The 15,700-nt window shown below is 41.0% G+C and overlaps 1 protein-coding gene across 1 annotated transcript; it reads right to left on the reverse strand.

Annotated features, from left to right (window-relative positions):
- Window positions 1–1,731: 1,731 nt before the first annotated feature.
- Window positions 1,732–8,013, reverse strand: LOC137273992 (uncharacterized). Its single transcript, XM_067806935.1, has 5 exons — window positions 7,950–8,013; window positions 5,780–6,289; window positions 4,300–4,396; window positions 2,606–2,725; window positions 1,732–1,837 (listed from the first exon to the last, which is right to left on the reverse strand). Exons 1-5 carry the CDS (start codon window positions 8,011–8,013, stop codon window positions 1,732–1,734), a joined length of 897 nt encoding a protein of 298 aa, XP_067663036.1.
- Window positions 8,014–15,700: the final 7,687 nt, after the last annotated feature.

Below are 15,700 nucleotides of genomic sequence, written 5' to 3' on the forward strand. Positions count from 1 at the left end.
ACAAACAAATTGACAGGTCCGAAACTTTAAAACAACATATGCAAGAACGCCTTCTATGTCTGCCAGAGAACCTCTGCATGGTTTCTGTTGCCAAGTATAATCGGTTAGATAATTCAAAAAACGAAAGTGAGTTGTGATTGGTTCGCTCAACTTCCCAGCGTAGACACCTGACTGGATCAAAAGACAGTCAAGGGACGTGATAAATTTATCGGGCAGAGCCGTAGATGCGTCCAGGATATAGTGGAGACTTGTCGGAACGTATACCCTGGACATATCGAGGATGGCAGGTGGGCGGACGAACGAATAGTACACAAACCCGTATAACGCTTCCATTCATTTACAGAAAAACGTCAACCGATGATGCTACTGTCATTTAGCACTAACCGTTTCAGTCAATATCTCCATTCTGTCTTTAGAACTCTACACACTGCTATCATCATATTAACAACTGAATAACCCTTTCTTCTTGCTATTTGGAAAAAGGCTCCTGCATCACCAGAACATTCGTTATCATGTGAAGCGGTTGTCTTTCTTCGGCGTTGACGTCATGTTCAAGGTATCCAAACTGTAAAGATGAAAGACGATCGTGAGTAATAATGGTAAACCTTAAAGTCAGCAATATTCAGCTATATCACGCGGACACCGAACAAAACTTTGAGGAGGTAAACAAACCGCCGATGCCATAGTGACACGCTTATACACTAGTTATAGTCGGCGTTACCAGAAACATAAGCTAGTGGGGTCTATTTCTGCACCTGTATCCCCTTACTACGTTGTTCGACCGGAACTTAAAGAGAACTATCATGCACTGTTACACCAACGCGAGTGTTTCGGATGCGAGACTATTATAAACCTTATACAATCAATATTTACGAGATCCTATCGTAACATTACCCACGTAACTTACTTGCCTAATTTAAGGTATCTTACGTTTCAACGCTTATATAGTTTGCCTGGCAATTACAAAAGTTATCAAAGCGTTACCAGACTGAAATCGTCTGTATCAAATACAGCTCTTGTACCCATATCACTGTCAAATAACCACTTTCTGTGTCATTTTTAGCTACCATCAGCCATGGGTATACACTTTTCTTGCCCGGCAGTTAGGCCACATAAAAATGAATTCTTGTTTTTCACAGCCGGTCGGCTTTTATTTCTACGTTTTATTTCATTTCAAGTCCAAACCCCCTTGATTTCTGAGTCATTGTACGCCTTTGCTCCGTTAGAAAATCAAAACATGAAAGCGTGAAACATTCATTCACGTGTCAAAGTTGCATTACATGAAAAACAGTCAACCCGAGGGGTACCACTGTACGGAACAGGGCGGTTTGTTTGTTTGTTTTTTTTATACGAACTTGTACCAAAGCAGAGTAGGAACTCCCACCAGGTTACAATGCCTCTGCAATACTGTAATCGTTCTAATTTCATGACAATAAACATGATCCTACTTTAAGCCATGAAAGATTGCGTTATGTGCCCAAACAAAAATATCATGGGATATAATCGTGTTTATCTCAAATGCCCATTTTATTAAGTTTTCAAATTGTGGTTTGGATTCACAGTCAAAATGCACCAGAAGAGGTAGTCTGCCCTCCCCACAAACTATAAGCCAAAATGGGTCCCTTTTCAAATAGATTTTATTTGTTACTGTCAAAACGCACGCATGCACAACCTATGTTGTTCAGTATACATTCAGAGGCTAAACTTTATTCTACACAACAGGAGAAATGCCTACTTGTTTTTCTTGCATGGACTTCCACTCGCGACAGCTGATAGATCAAACAGCTCTTCCTCAGAACTGGCGTCACTGTCTACAGAGAAGTTGGACTCATCCAATCTGAAACCACGAAAAGATGAGAATATTAAACTTCAGTTTCAGCTCATTTTCTCTGCATGAAACATAATAGCAAATAATACCAAAACTGTACGAAAACCAATAGTTCGTTGAAGTATATTAGAAATTTCGTTAAACCGCATCTCATCACAGTGTCGATGTCAACATAGAAACGTTTGAGTTCAGATATCCTTTAGCATGAAAGATTACGATATATTTTTTCCAATATGAATAACAGATTACTTCAAACCAAAAGCAATCATCGTTACAATTGATCACCTTTTAGTCATGATTTGCCAAAACACTACGTCGTGGGGATTCCGGGGCCGCCGAATGAAATAATGTATGTTGTGTGTGTCATGGTTTCTTACAGAAACAGTTTGATGTCGAATGCAGAGACACATGAGATTCCCTGTTTACAAGAGCTGTCATACTGTCCAACAACACAGAATGAGGTGCGCGCATGATCATAGTTGCGTAGGGAGTGAAATAACATGTCGGTTACCATTGATAACTGCGGCTTAAAACAACGTTCTCTCACTTGTGTAAATACAGTAACACCAAATCCTTACATGTACTATCTTAAACAACGTTCCATGCCGTTGGAGTACGATGACATGCTATTAACAAAGTACTGAATGAATGACTGAGGTTAGTTTTATGCCGTATAGTATCGCGGGGGGTCACGGGCCTCTTACGACCAGCATCACTAGCTGAAGACCTCCTCCAATCTCGGATCACTAAAGAATGGTCAATTACTTATATACTTACACTGTGACGACATAGTTGGGGCTACGTTTAGGTCGATGAAGCTGTGACAGTTTGATGTATATGGGCTTCTCCTCTTTGGGAGTACCAAAACTCACTTCCTGCAGCTTCGTACATCGAGTCCTTCAACAGAAAACATTCGAGCAGTAAGGTCTTGAGCCTAGATTTTCGAAGCTCTCGTAGCGCTAAGATAGTCGTAAGGTAATGTTCACGTTTGGCACTTACGACTATCTTAGCGCTACGAGAGCTTCGAAAATCTAGGCTCTGGGCCCCGTTTTACAAAGCTCTCGTAGCGCTACGACTATCGCAAGCCAGTGTTATAGTATAGGAGGTACGAATGTCACGAGAAAGATTATGAGATCTTAGGCTTACGAGGGGTTTGTGAGACGGTCCCCAGGGGTCCTGTCCACAAAGCGTTTGTAGCTCTACGTCATTCGTAAGTCTATGACAAACTATACAGTTTGCGAAACATTTGTGGATCTAGACCCAGATTAATCTGGAACCATTCCGGAATGTACACTGGCTTACAAATTAAGAAAAGATCGGCCAACAGCAAGTTTAAGGACACACTGTTCTTGGGAAAAGATGAACGCTCAGCAATCTGGCAAAGTGAAACATACAGATATTTGGCAAAAACAGGGACACTGAACTATCTAGGAAAAGGGGTACACACAATCATCTAGAACAAAATTGGGCGCAGTTCTTTTGAAAAACGGGCCCACTCACAAAGTCAAGGTAACAATTTCACATAGTCGAGGTAACAATTTGCGTCAGGCAAAAATTAATCACGCCCTCAGCACATTTATGTTGAAACATTACGAACAGTTTTATCACATCAAAACTTCAGACCTAACCTACCCTGATCTATGTAGGGTCAATGTTTGAGGCTCCTTAATTAGTCTTCTCCAGCGCGACATTCCACAACTGGTACCTACGTTTACAAGATAGCATCAATACCCTTGTAACAAACAACCTGCGTTCACTGTATTATTCAATCGTCTCTGTTTAGGTAACAGGTAACAAGATATTTATATAACGAACTGAGTTCATCCGTTCCGTTCTCCTAGAAATTCACAACAGTTTGCAACATACTCACTTTTCATTGGACAATCAAATTTTGGTGACAGAGTACATGTATTGTTTTACGCAGAGTTACAGATGTATGATGTCTGTGAGTCTGTGGTTCACCAGATGACAACCCATGTTGACAAAGTTCCATGTCATACAATCAGCCAAGTCACATCATAATCATCCAGTTCTCAGCGTTCAGGCCATGGGTAGATAACTTCTGTTCCATTCTGACCTGAATCGGGGGCGACGGGGTAGCCGAAGACCCGGGTTCGATTCCCCACATGGATACAATGTGTGAAGCCCATTTCTGGTGTCCCCGCATCCGTATTGCTGGAACACTGCTAAAAGCACCTTATCACTCACTCACTCACTCACTCACTCACTCACTCAGACCTGAATCCCTGATTAGCTGATATTCCCGATGACACAAAACCAACATATTATGATCAGAAGGAACCTACATTCCGAAATGACGCATGTCCGAGTCCACACAATACATAATAGTGTGTGCACACAATGTTCGTGCTGAACGTCTCCTTATTCGTGGTTATGTTTCTCTCACAATCACAATACACTGACATCTTGAAAAACTGTCAAACTCACACCGCGGCTTGCCTTATTCGTACCTGCGTCGTTTGAGAAGTAAGTAGATAGCGGTTACAATCAGAATGACTATCAAACTCCCTGATACTCCAACTCCTGCTCCAAGCAACATCGGCGACTCTGGAAATTAAAAGTGCAATGTAACTTAGGATCATCGTAATTAGCATCGCACTGCAGTTAAAACGTGATTTTATGTCGCTTCAAACAGTGTTTCGCTATGTCTGTTCTGTTTTGAAACGAAAATATTGGTTAGTTTGTCATACAGACCCTGAAACAAATATATTCATGAAAACCCATGCAAATCTGGAATTTGTGGCAAGTCTAGAATTCCGGTTTCGGGATTCATGGCTCCTTTTCATTATTTTAAAAATAGTATTATTAACAGTTTTATCTGTAAAATGTTCATTTCAGACAAGTTGTTAGTCTATGGGTTGGTCATGATGTTACTTAACTTGAGGTACTCTTCGAAGTACTCTTATCAGGTTATATACTGTTCACAGGGAGAAACTAAAAACAACATGGTTTAAACAACAGTATTTTGAATACAGTTAATAGTCATTGATCTGCTGGGATTGAAATGTATTTACAATTTACACACTTCCAATTATTATATATAAAAAATCAGATACGCTACTAACATGAAGTTTTGCATCGTTACACCTTAAAACGTGAATAAAAATAAGTTTATCTGGTAATATCACAAGTCTGTGAATGTCATTTCCATGATCTAGACTTCCAGGTCCTAGGTTGTTCCTCACACTGTGAAAAAAACGGGTAAATACGTTGATACATGTCTCCATGCCTAGTTTTCACCGAAGATGAACAATTGACATTGGTTCTATTCATGTTGTAAATTGTCTCTATGTTATTACATATGATTTGACACCAGTTTATGATAAACAAAACTACATGTAGTCCTGTATTCACCTGTAAACTTAAATCCTGCAGCACACATCAACATATATACTCCCCTTTAAACGTAAAACTTGCAGCACACATCAAAACTTGTACTCACTTGTAAACTGAAAACTTGCAGCACACATCAACACATGTTCTCCACTGTAAACTTAAAACCTGCAGCACACATCAACACATGTACTCACCTGTAAACGCAAAACTTGCAGCACACATAAACACATGTTCTCCACTGTAAACTTAAAACCTGCAGCACACATCAACACATGTACTCACCTGTAAACGCAAAACTTGCATCACACATCAACACATGTTCTCCACTGTAAACTTAAAACCTGCAGCACACATCAACACATGTACTCCCCTGTAAACGCAAAACTTGCAGCACACATCAACACATGTACTCCCCTGTAAACTTAAAACCTACCGCACACATCAAAACATGTATTCACCTGTAAACGTAAAACTTGCAGCAGACATCAATACATGTACTCAACTATACAGGACACATCAATAAATGCCCTCACTGAACAGTACTCCTCATTATAAGTATTCACCTGCAGTGAACATTTAAATACATGTACTCACCTCTGACCATGCGAGAAAAGTTCTGTCTCTGAATTTCTTTCCACGACAATGCTTTCGTAATGTGTGAAACATTTCCTCTGCCAGCAAACATGTGTGTGGTTTCAGCTGTAGGGGAACCAGCATACTTCCCACCAGTCGTGAAATCAACATGCCCGTACTGAAACTGTATTTTGCCACGAACAGCGTCAATTTCGTTTGAATTTGCCTCCACAACCCCTTGTGACTTTCTGGGCAGGTGATCCTGTCCAGGACTCCTGACCTTGTTTCCATCCTCTGTGTAATGACCTTTTTCTGCAAGGTCTTTGGAGATGTCCGCTAAATTGTTCGTCTTTGGTGTTGGGTCAGCCTTTTTATTTTTATCCATCCCAAATATGATAAGAAGTTCTTTGTAGGATTTCCCATGGTAACGTGACGGCCTACCTAGGTCGTGGACACTGTTCACCACTTGTGATAGTCCATTTTCGTTTTCTTGACGACCACGAGAAGAGTATGTATTAACACGGCTGAGACCTGAAACAGTTTCCATAAATCGTTGTCAAGGAAGAATGACAATGGATCCGAAAAAAGCAAAAGCTAAAAATAATCAAATATTGATTTAAGAAGTTGAATTAATTCTTAAATCAATATTTGGTTATTTTTATTCAATACACTATTATGCCATTTGGTATCTGGTAGCTAAGAAACATAGCGTTCACTACATGAACAGCTAGTGAACGCTATGTATCTTAGCTAGGTATCTGGTGGAGTGAATGACACATGGTGTAAAAACACCACACTCTCACTTGTAGAAACCACAGCTTTAAATATCATGTTTGCAGGTGACGGATGACGATCAGGGGCGTAGCCTCCATTACGTAAAAAGGCCAGGGCTTACACAAGATGTTGCGAAATAGGTTGGGCAAACCCTCAATACTATCTAAGTACCTAAGTACCTATCGGGCTTACAAAAAATTGGCTCGCAACAGTACACGAACATTCTGAGGCGAGATAATTGAAGGGAGATAACTCTTCTCGCACACGAGGGAGTCGTAGCTGCACACTCCGGCGCAGCGATGACTTAGCATAACGTCACTGCCACAGGCTAATTTGCATATCACTAGACCGGACTTTTCGCTTGTTTGTAAACAAATGCGCACATTCATTAATAAGCTGAGACTGGCATAAAGCAAGCGATTCGACGAGATTTTCATAATGTTTTACACTGTTGCGTAAATATTTTGCTACAACTGCGTTAGTAAGGTTATGACAATACATATTTATATTTCAAAACGTCTGCCTTGTTTGCTATCCATTAGGCTTCGATGACAACATGTGGAGCCGTACAACCCACGTAAACAAAGGGTCGCTACGCAAATCGAAATATTGTTGCAAGTTTGGGGATAATTTCTCTGTGAAACTGAACCATTTTAACAAACATGTTTAATTAGATGTGTAGACTCATAAAAAATAAAACAGTTATGAAATTTGTACATTATATTGACTGAACTGTGTAAGATGTGAGGAATCGTCGCATCTTTCTGGCCTGTGGCAGAGATACTATGCTGGCTCGCCGCATGGAACTCTGAGTAGGAGAATGAAGTTGCAGGGCACTAAAAAGCACGTGGCACGTGGCACGTGGCACGTGGTTTTATATATGAGGCAAAGGCAGTATATGAGGCAAAGGCAGTAAGCTCGCGCCGAAGGCGCGTACACGTTACTATAGAATACATTTCTACTTCCGGATGACTGCCGAAGGCAGGGACCCGTAAACTGCAGGTGTCCCCAGAAAGAAGTGTTTATAAACCACTGGCATCTGCAGCTAACCGTTTAACTGATTACAACCTATACGTTTGGGAAACAAACGTGAAGCAAGATAACTATGGATGGTCGACCAGGTGAAAGACATGCGTGTTTGAAAATAATTCGGAATAAGCTACAACGTTCAGTGCTGTACGTTGAACACATGAAATGTCCACCCATAAACAAAATATATACACTGTCGAAAGGATCTGTATATTTTTCAACATATATCCAATTAGCTGAATGAAAACTCATGACCCATGTCGCCATTTTGGGTAGATCTATATCCTTTCCAAAATCGCTAACGGTAGTTTGATACAGTATAAAAATCAAGTAACGTATCTTGGCTTCATGTGCAATCATACCTACGTAGCACTGTCTCAATACCTACCGGCAAGAAATACGTAGATGACACTTAAGTGTCCAAAACTCCACACAAAGCGAAATATTTGCATAATGCCGAATGTGTGTAATCATTCTACCGGAAGTTGTGTGACGTCATCCAATGACGTCACTATAAAAGTACAGACGTCAACGAACGAGCGGTCACTATGACCTTTTTTCACGCCACAGCCAGTAATGGTTAACAATGCCTTTTAGCAGTGATATCAAATTGTCCTTTTCGCAGTTAGTTGCAAAAGTGGAAAAAGAAGGCATACACTCACGTTGACTAAAATGAGTATTTATACATTTATTTTGGTCATAGATCTATTCAATGTTTATTTGTATACATTCATTAATCTATTCAATTTTTGACTGGATACACCGCCATTGTTAAATGTGTTTTCTTAATCTGTATTTTACGAAAGGTGAAACCAAATAAACTGAAGCCAGTATTTTGATTTTATATCCGATTAGATGAAAAATGAACCTTGCAAAACCCGTTTGAAAAGAAGAATGTTTACTAAGTTTGTTTCGATGCTCATGATTTCAATCACTGGATTGTCTAGCCAAGGCTTCGATTGTTTGAGACCGCCGTCTTAGAGGTGGAATGTTGACCCAAAACAAATCATGTGTTTGGAGTTGCCAGAGATTATCTGCTGGTAGTCATTGGATAAATTGTAAATTTTATCACAAATATTTTAAAAAATCAAATAAAAAGAAATGCCTTTATTAAAGAGATCAGAAAAATACAGTATATCTTAAGAAGTTTGAATCGATTTTTATGATTTGGGGTTCCTTCCAGTCAAGTAGGTAAACCTAAAAGTGTGCTGGCATGTGGATTAAGTGTACGTGACCTTCGTCAGCTCTGCCAGTTGAAGACAAGACCACCAGCAATCGCTCCGCCATGTTTGGTCTCAAAGTAAGACAGTTTGTTTCTCAATGTCACTCCTCATCAACAGCGACACTTATAAATAGTAATTTATTTGGGTCACGTGATACAGACAGCCTTTTTGCCGCTTCCGTTTCGGTTTGACATAACGTCGGGGAAACAAGTGCGTGTCATCTTTTACTTTACACTTGTACAGATTTTTTGAAAGAATACTCATTATTTCATTACGTTTTTTTGTTCTTTAAATTTGCCGTGTAAATATTTTCATATCTTTGAGAACATTTAAAATGTGGAACAACGATAAGTTTACCGCCGCTATAAGCAGCACACACACGCGCACGCACACACACACACACACACACACACACACACACACACACACACACACACACACACACACACACACACACACACACGCACACTCACACCGCCCCTCCCCTGTCAAGTCAGCGAGCCTATGCACCTGATCCCGTCAAGCACCTGATCCCGTCAGTCACCTCTTACGACAAGCACTGGTTTCTGAAGATCGGTTCACGGGTATATAACATTTCTGATTAACACGAGCAAGTATTGTGCCAGGGCCCGAGTTTCTAGTGCGTCTTAGGACGGGTCTCTGCGTATCGAATCCAATCGCCGAAGAACTGCAGACCCCTTCCGTAGTACCTTCGTAACCATGACGTAGAGCACTGTCAAACAAACGTCATTTGGCTTATCGCTATTTGCAAATTTAGATTTTCACTGTGATTCATTGATGTGATTCAGATGCGTTCTGTAGTCGTCGTCGTTTGTTGCCGCCAATTAGTCTGTCTCTCAGTCCCGAACCATATTAGTTTCCCTACATCCCTCATTCCAGTGCTACAAAGCCCTAAGTGAAGCAAGTCTCCTGTCGCATGACAAAGCGACGCAACTAAGCACAGCATATTACGGCCCCTCGCCCAACTTGGACACCCGTAACCCTCCATCCAGGTAAGAGTAGCAAGACATCGGTATTGGACCTGACTGGACTCACGTATATGTTCGAACATACTGATTCGTTCCGTGTGTTGCGTTTTCGTTTGTAGCCTTTCTTCTGGATATAGTTCTATTCCTGTTCATTTAGTACCCGTGAAGATCCGGGTTAGAACTGATCTTCAGCAACCCATGCTTGTCCAGTCTAAGTAAACTTATCCTCAGTACTTTTCGTTACACTCCACTACTGAGTCTAACAAAACCTTATGGGAGGTCGCGTCAGGTAACCTGACTGACCAATCAAAACACAGCTTACCAAATCGCGAAAGTGGACATTCGCACATACCTTTTGAACTTTTTATCTCGAAAATGTTCGTACCCGAACGAGTCCGAATGCTATTTAGCGTACGCTTGCTGCCGGGTGATGCACACGGCGCACGTTACAACCATGACAACGGTGAGTAAACAGTCGCTGAAAGTAGTGTTTAATAGAGTAGAAATATGTCTTGCGGACATATTAGCTAATGGTAACCATGTCAACAGAAACCCAAAAGCGTATATAACTGTGTTATATGGGGATTTTTGTTTGTGGAGAGATCTGTATAAGTGACCTGAGTATTTTGAAAGTCCCTCCGATCCCTAAATAGTAGCCGTTGTCTGATTGGTTAAATTGGATTGGACGGTCATTGGTCACTCAAAGGTTACCTGACGAGACCTTCTACTAGGTTTTGTTAGACTCAGTGCAGGAGTGTAACGAAATACACTGAGACTAAGTTTACTGAGACTGCATGCTTGTCGTAAGACACATGTCATCGTACCCCAAGTGCGTAGATCGATGTTCATGCTGTTAATCACTGAATTATTTGGTTCAGACTCTATTTACAGACCACCGCCATATAGCTTAGTGCGGTGTAAAACCAAACTCATTTACTAACGAGCAGAAAGGATCCTCAGGACGCCTTGGGTTAGTTTTTAGCGGTAACAAGGTCTGCCCAAGATGTTCGTCAGCACACCAACACTCGTTGCTTATAGTATCGATCACCGGTTTGTCTGGACCAGATGTGATGATCCTGACATAGCTCGGGCATCACAGTCTCCACGAATGCTTGTGAACATTGCTTTGCTCAATGAATACATTCGCTATATCAACACCTCTCGCATTATGGATTTCCTGTGAGGTCAGCTGGTGCGCGAAAAACAAGCTGCACTAACATCACTGTCCACATTCCGTTCAATAAAACATTATAAAACGTTTTAAAGATAAAGTGTTGATAACTGTATTTGCTAAAAATACTCAAAACTACTATCGCTTGTGACACTGAAGCAACGCGACTTTATCGAAGGAGATCTCAAAGTTTGGTGGGAAGTTTTTCCGTCTGCCATTGTAAATCTCTGACACCGTGGCAGACGTCAGATTCTTGCACGCGCGCTAACGCACGTGCAGAGTACTGTGGTCCATGCTGTTAGTTGTTAGCCAGTTGAAATAGACACAGCTGACAGGAATGAGGAAAAGTTAATCCGGAAAAAAACCCCAGAAACATAATTACAAAGTATTAACACAATGTGTAGGAATAAATGATTTTTAAAAAAAATAAATTGTGAGGCAGTCTATTTTTTATTTCTGTTTTACGTTCATGTTAGTGCGAACTGGAAACTGATAGGGTGAGTAAATGGCGTTTTTCTCTCAGTCGTCGACTTTCCAGCAGCCTCGGTGAAAACAATTGAACACCGAAACATGGAAACCGGTGACTGAAAGAATGGGCAACAATCAAATCGTCGGTGCATTGTGATAACAAAACCAGTCAAGTCCCCAGAGCATTCATTCACTCTTACGACTCGTACACCAAAGTGTTAGTGACTGAAGTGACGTTTTTCATGTTATTTCATTTTTCATTCATAAGATGATCACCCATTCAAACGCCACTGGACCCGTGACGATCGATGGTGGAATAGGTTTTCAACAACCCATACTTGCCACAAAACGCGCCCATGCTTGTGGTAAGAGGCGACCAACGGGATCGGGTGGTCCGGCTCGCTGGCTTGGTTGACGCATGAAATCGGTTCCGAATTGCGCAGATCGATGCCCATGTTGTTAATCATTGGATTGTTTGGTCCCGATTCGATTATTTACAGACCGGCGCCGTAAAGCTTGAATATTGCTGAGTGCAGCGTAAAGCTAGATTCACTTACTCCAACGTCACTGAAAATTAAACAAATGCACGCCAAAGTACACTGTCCTGCATCATAATCGGCTTCCGTGTAGTTTGCAGTAATCCATGCTTGTCGTAAGAGGCTACTAACAGGATGGAGCGGTCAGGCTCGCTGACTTGGCTGACACATGTCATGGTATCACAATTGCGTACATCGATGCTCATGGTCTTGACCACTGGCTTGTCTGGTCCTGACTTGAGTATTTACAGACCACGGCGATATAGCCGGAATATTGAGGATATGCATTTAACGACAACAAATAATCTGAACGACCGGATATTGTACCAGAGTCGTGTTCAACGAGGATGTTTCAAACTAGAGAGGTCAACATTAACCCAAATCAAATAAATGTACTCATTTGTTTCGTTTAAAAATGACGCCCATAGGCGCTAACATGTTCATCTTGATTTCGATAAATATGTTAGCATGATGCGCAAACATACACCCGTATTTTCAAATGATGAATCGCAGATATAATTGCAGTGGCTCTTTATCAAATCGTTCCACGTGGTAGCATTTACATTGCCAATTAACGCTGTCGACAGAAACTTACAGCGACGGTTTAGTGTTGTCAACAAAGTTCACATCTTGTCAAATCATGGCATGAGTAACGCGTGAAATCGTCAGTTTGACATCGAAATGGGACCATTGCTGAAAGCAGTCCATGTGAAAAAGCCAACAGGAGTTACCTCCCTTATATCACAATATGGCCGTTGATAAATTTTTCGACAGGTGCTTCCCGTCAGCCTCCGATCCTCTCTGTTGAATTTGATTGTATCAGTTCACGATAATATGACTGAAGTAGGTACTTTAATGATAAGGAAGATCTCAAGTGAAGATCTTACATATGACTTGTATCGGCGTAAATTAACACACATGTTGTACAGATGGCGTGTGTGATAAAATATTTTGACGCTCTCCATCATGCGGGACCTCGTTAATTTGTCGTATGTTCTATAAAGTAATTTTCCTAATGATAAATGATGGCTTTAGGAAACAGGACCAAACGGATGTAATGTGTTGGCTTTGTGTCGAAAAGGTGTTTTTATATAGAGCGTCTATTTCAGGTACAATGGAGTGGGCACGATGTTTACTGGGGACTTTGTTTCAGATCGCCATTATTTTAGTTGCATGTATATGTCAGAAGCATTTAAAATTATCAAATCTGGAGCTGTTACTACAGTGATTGATGATGGTGGCAACATCCCACACTAAAGGGGTAGCGAGTGAGTGAGTGAGTGAGTATGGTTTTACGTCGATGTAAGCAATTGTTCCAGCAATATCACGGCGGGGGACATCAGAAATGGGCTTGACAATTGTACCCAGGTTGGGAATCGAACCCGGGTCTGCCGGAGCAGGGCGACACCAGCACAGCGGCTGACCACGTTGTCACACTATAAATATCTTCGGACAACGATAAACCTTCAAATAATATTTTCAATGAAATATCTGTGCTGATTATTGGAACATTCCTCCGTTCATACACACCAAGTCTGTCTCACATTATTTTCCCTACTGCCTAGTCCTCCCTCCAGTGTTTATAAGCCCTAAATGAAACAAGTCTAGATTCATCAGGTTACATTGGGACTCGGTTTCAATTTAAATTGATATATTTGTTACTATCACAAAACTATATTCAGACACTAAGATTTAACCTAGCACTGAAACTGTTGATATCGTATGGGAATGCTGTTTCTCTCTACCCGAGTGCTGTGTATTTGTCCGAGAGTTATCGCCCACCAACCCGAATGTTGTCTTCTAACCGTGTGCTTTATTGCAGCACAGAATTAATTCAGTATATGGTCCTCATTACCCAGAGTACAAGGATATTATTTAAGTACATTTGCGTATGACGTTACAGCCATGATTAACGTAAATTATATACATTTATCAAGAATAAATAATTGTGACATTTTTGGTACTCTGAAGACTGTATATACTTAGATACTTCCCTCGCCGGATATTATCATCTCCCTTCCCGAGTGTTATCGCTACCTACCCCGATTTTATTATTTCCCTTTTCGAGTGATATATTCACAAATTTAGATGAGATGGAATATGTGGTTTTCAGGCCATATCAGGCCATGATTTTGAATGATTTGAAAGTGTATTTATAACTTAACATGTGAAAGAGAGTGAATATGACCCCGTGATATTTCACTTGCCAATTGGGCCAGTGACTGTTGAGATTCATAGGTGGAGATATTTAGTATTAGTGGAGATATATTAGTGGAGATACATCGAAACGGGTACCCTGTAGACCATCGAGGATGATCTAAGCGCTGTGGCATACATACTTGAGTGTTGCGACATGGAATTTAACAGCTAAGCTACCCCACCTTGCCCCAGTGCATCTGATATGTAATGTAGATGTTCCTAACAAACTGATGCCCCTTTAAGTGAGTGAGAGAGGACGTTTAGTTTTACGCCGCTCTTCCAGCGGCACCACGAATGGGGTTCACACATTTAACCCGTGTGGGGAGTCGAACCCGGGCCTTCGGCGTGATGAGCGAATGCTTTAACCACTAGGATACCCCGCTGCCCTTCTCTTTGAGTGATGATGGGTAGACTCGTATCATCATTCTCTTTCCTGGTTTCTATCGCCGTCATAATCTGGAATATTGTCAAAAGCGGCACAAAAATATTTACTAAACCCTCTTCCACTTGTTGCAAATTGTTTCAAAATGCATTACAACCTGTGAATGGAACATGATTCAACTGTCGAAGTTTCCAAATTCATTAAAAACATCTTATAGTTCTGCAAAAATTAAATCATGTACCTTAATGGAATCATTTCGTTGTCGTATTCTAGCTACTCCTTTTAAACAGTCTTTCGAAATGTGAGCCGAACGCATTTGCAAAAACTGCAAGTTGGTTTAGAGTGTTGTGAAACTCCTCATAAAATACACGGACACAACAAACAAATACACATTCCTGTATCATATCAGGTTGAAAGTCCTGAGGACCTGAAGGTTGCTTTGTAAATATATAGCTCTGAACCGGAAGTACACCTGCGAGAATATTTTACTATGATATAATTTTTTTTTCTAGAAATCAGAATTTTTATCACAAAATGTCTCCAGAATAAAGATGTAGGTTTCTATTGGTAACGAATCTCTTGTCCAGTCCACTTTCAGTAGGAATTCTCTATCCAGGTTTTGACGCGCTCCTAAATCTACGTTGAGCGAGATTAACGGGAGATTTGGCGAGGCTTAACGTGAACACGTGCACGAGACCGGACTTTTTCTGATAGCGCCGAGAAAGTTATGACGGAAAATGGCGAACGGGACGTGGTTTATCACGAAATGGATTTGGGAGGGAAAATATGGGAATGCCTCTTTTGAACTTTATTCCTGGGCGGAGAAAAGAGGTGAGATTTAGGGGGAGAAGAAGGAAGCCAAGACAGGGGGCGGATTTAAGAACGTGCACTTGTTGCTTGCCGGAGTATGGATGGTTCTTTTTTGGCTCTCTGCGATTGTACCCAAACCAGAAAGTTTAAACGTTGGAATAGGCAAGGTAATGGTATAAAGTTGAATTAATTTGTTCGTACCAGGATCAGCTGTCCGTGGTTCGAATCCATGATTCGGTTCGACAAGGGCTCTTGGCCTGATCACACACATGCATACATTGTCCTACACAGTATGATAAAATCTACGACAGCCTCCAAAACCTTCTTCCACTTAGAGTCAGTGTTTTCTGAACCAGACAAT

This window comes from Haliotis asinina, chromosome 2 (genome assembly GCF_037392515.1).
Source record: "Haliotis asinina isolate JCU_RB_2024 chromosome 2, JCU_Hal_asi_v2, whole genome shotgun sequence".
Taxonomy (NCBI): Eukaryota; Metazoa; Mollusca; class Gastropoda; order Lepetellida; family Haliotidae; genus Haliotis; species Haliotis asinina.

Excerpts from the sequence above, each read along its gene's own strand:
- LOC137273992 (XM_067806935.1), bottom strand. The coding sequence starts at position 8,013 with ATGCAAATATTTCGCTTTGTGTGGAGTTTTGGACACTTAAGTGTCATC. Across the intron at positions 6,290-7,949 it reads CATCTACGTATTTCTTGCCG|GTCTCAGCCGTGTTAATACA; the intron begins GTAGGTATTGAG and ends AAACTGTTTCAG. Across the intron at positions 4,397-5,779 it reads CTTTTCTCGCATGGTCAGAG|AGTCGCCGATGTTGCTTGGA; the intron begins GTGAGTACATGT and ends TTTAATTTCCAG.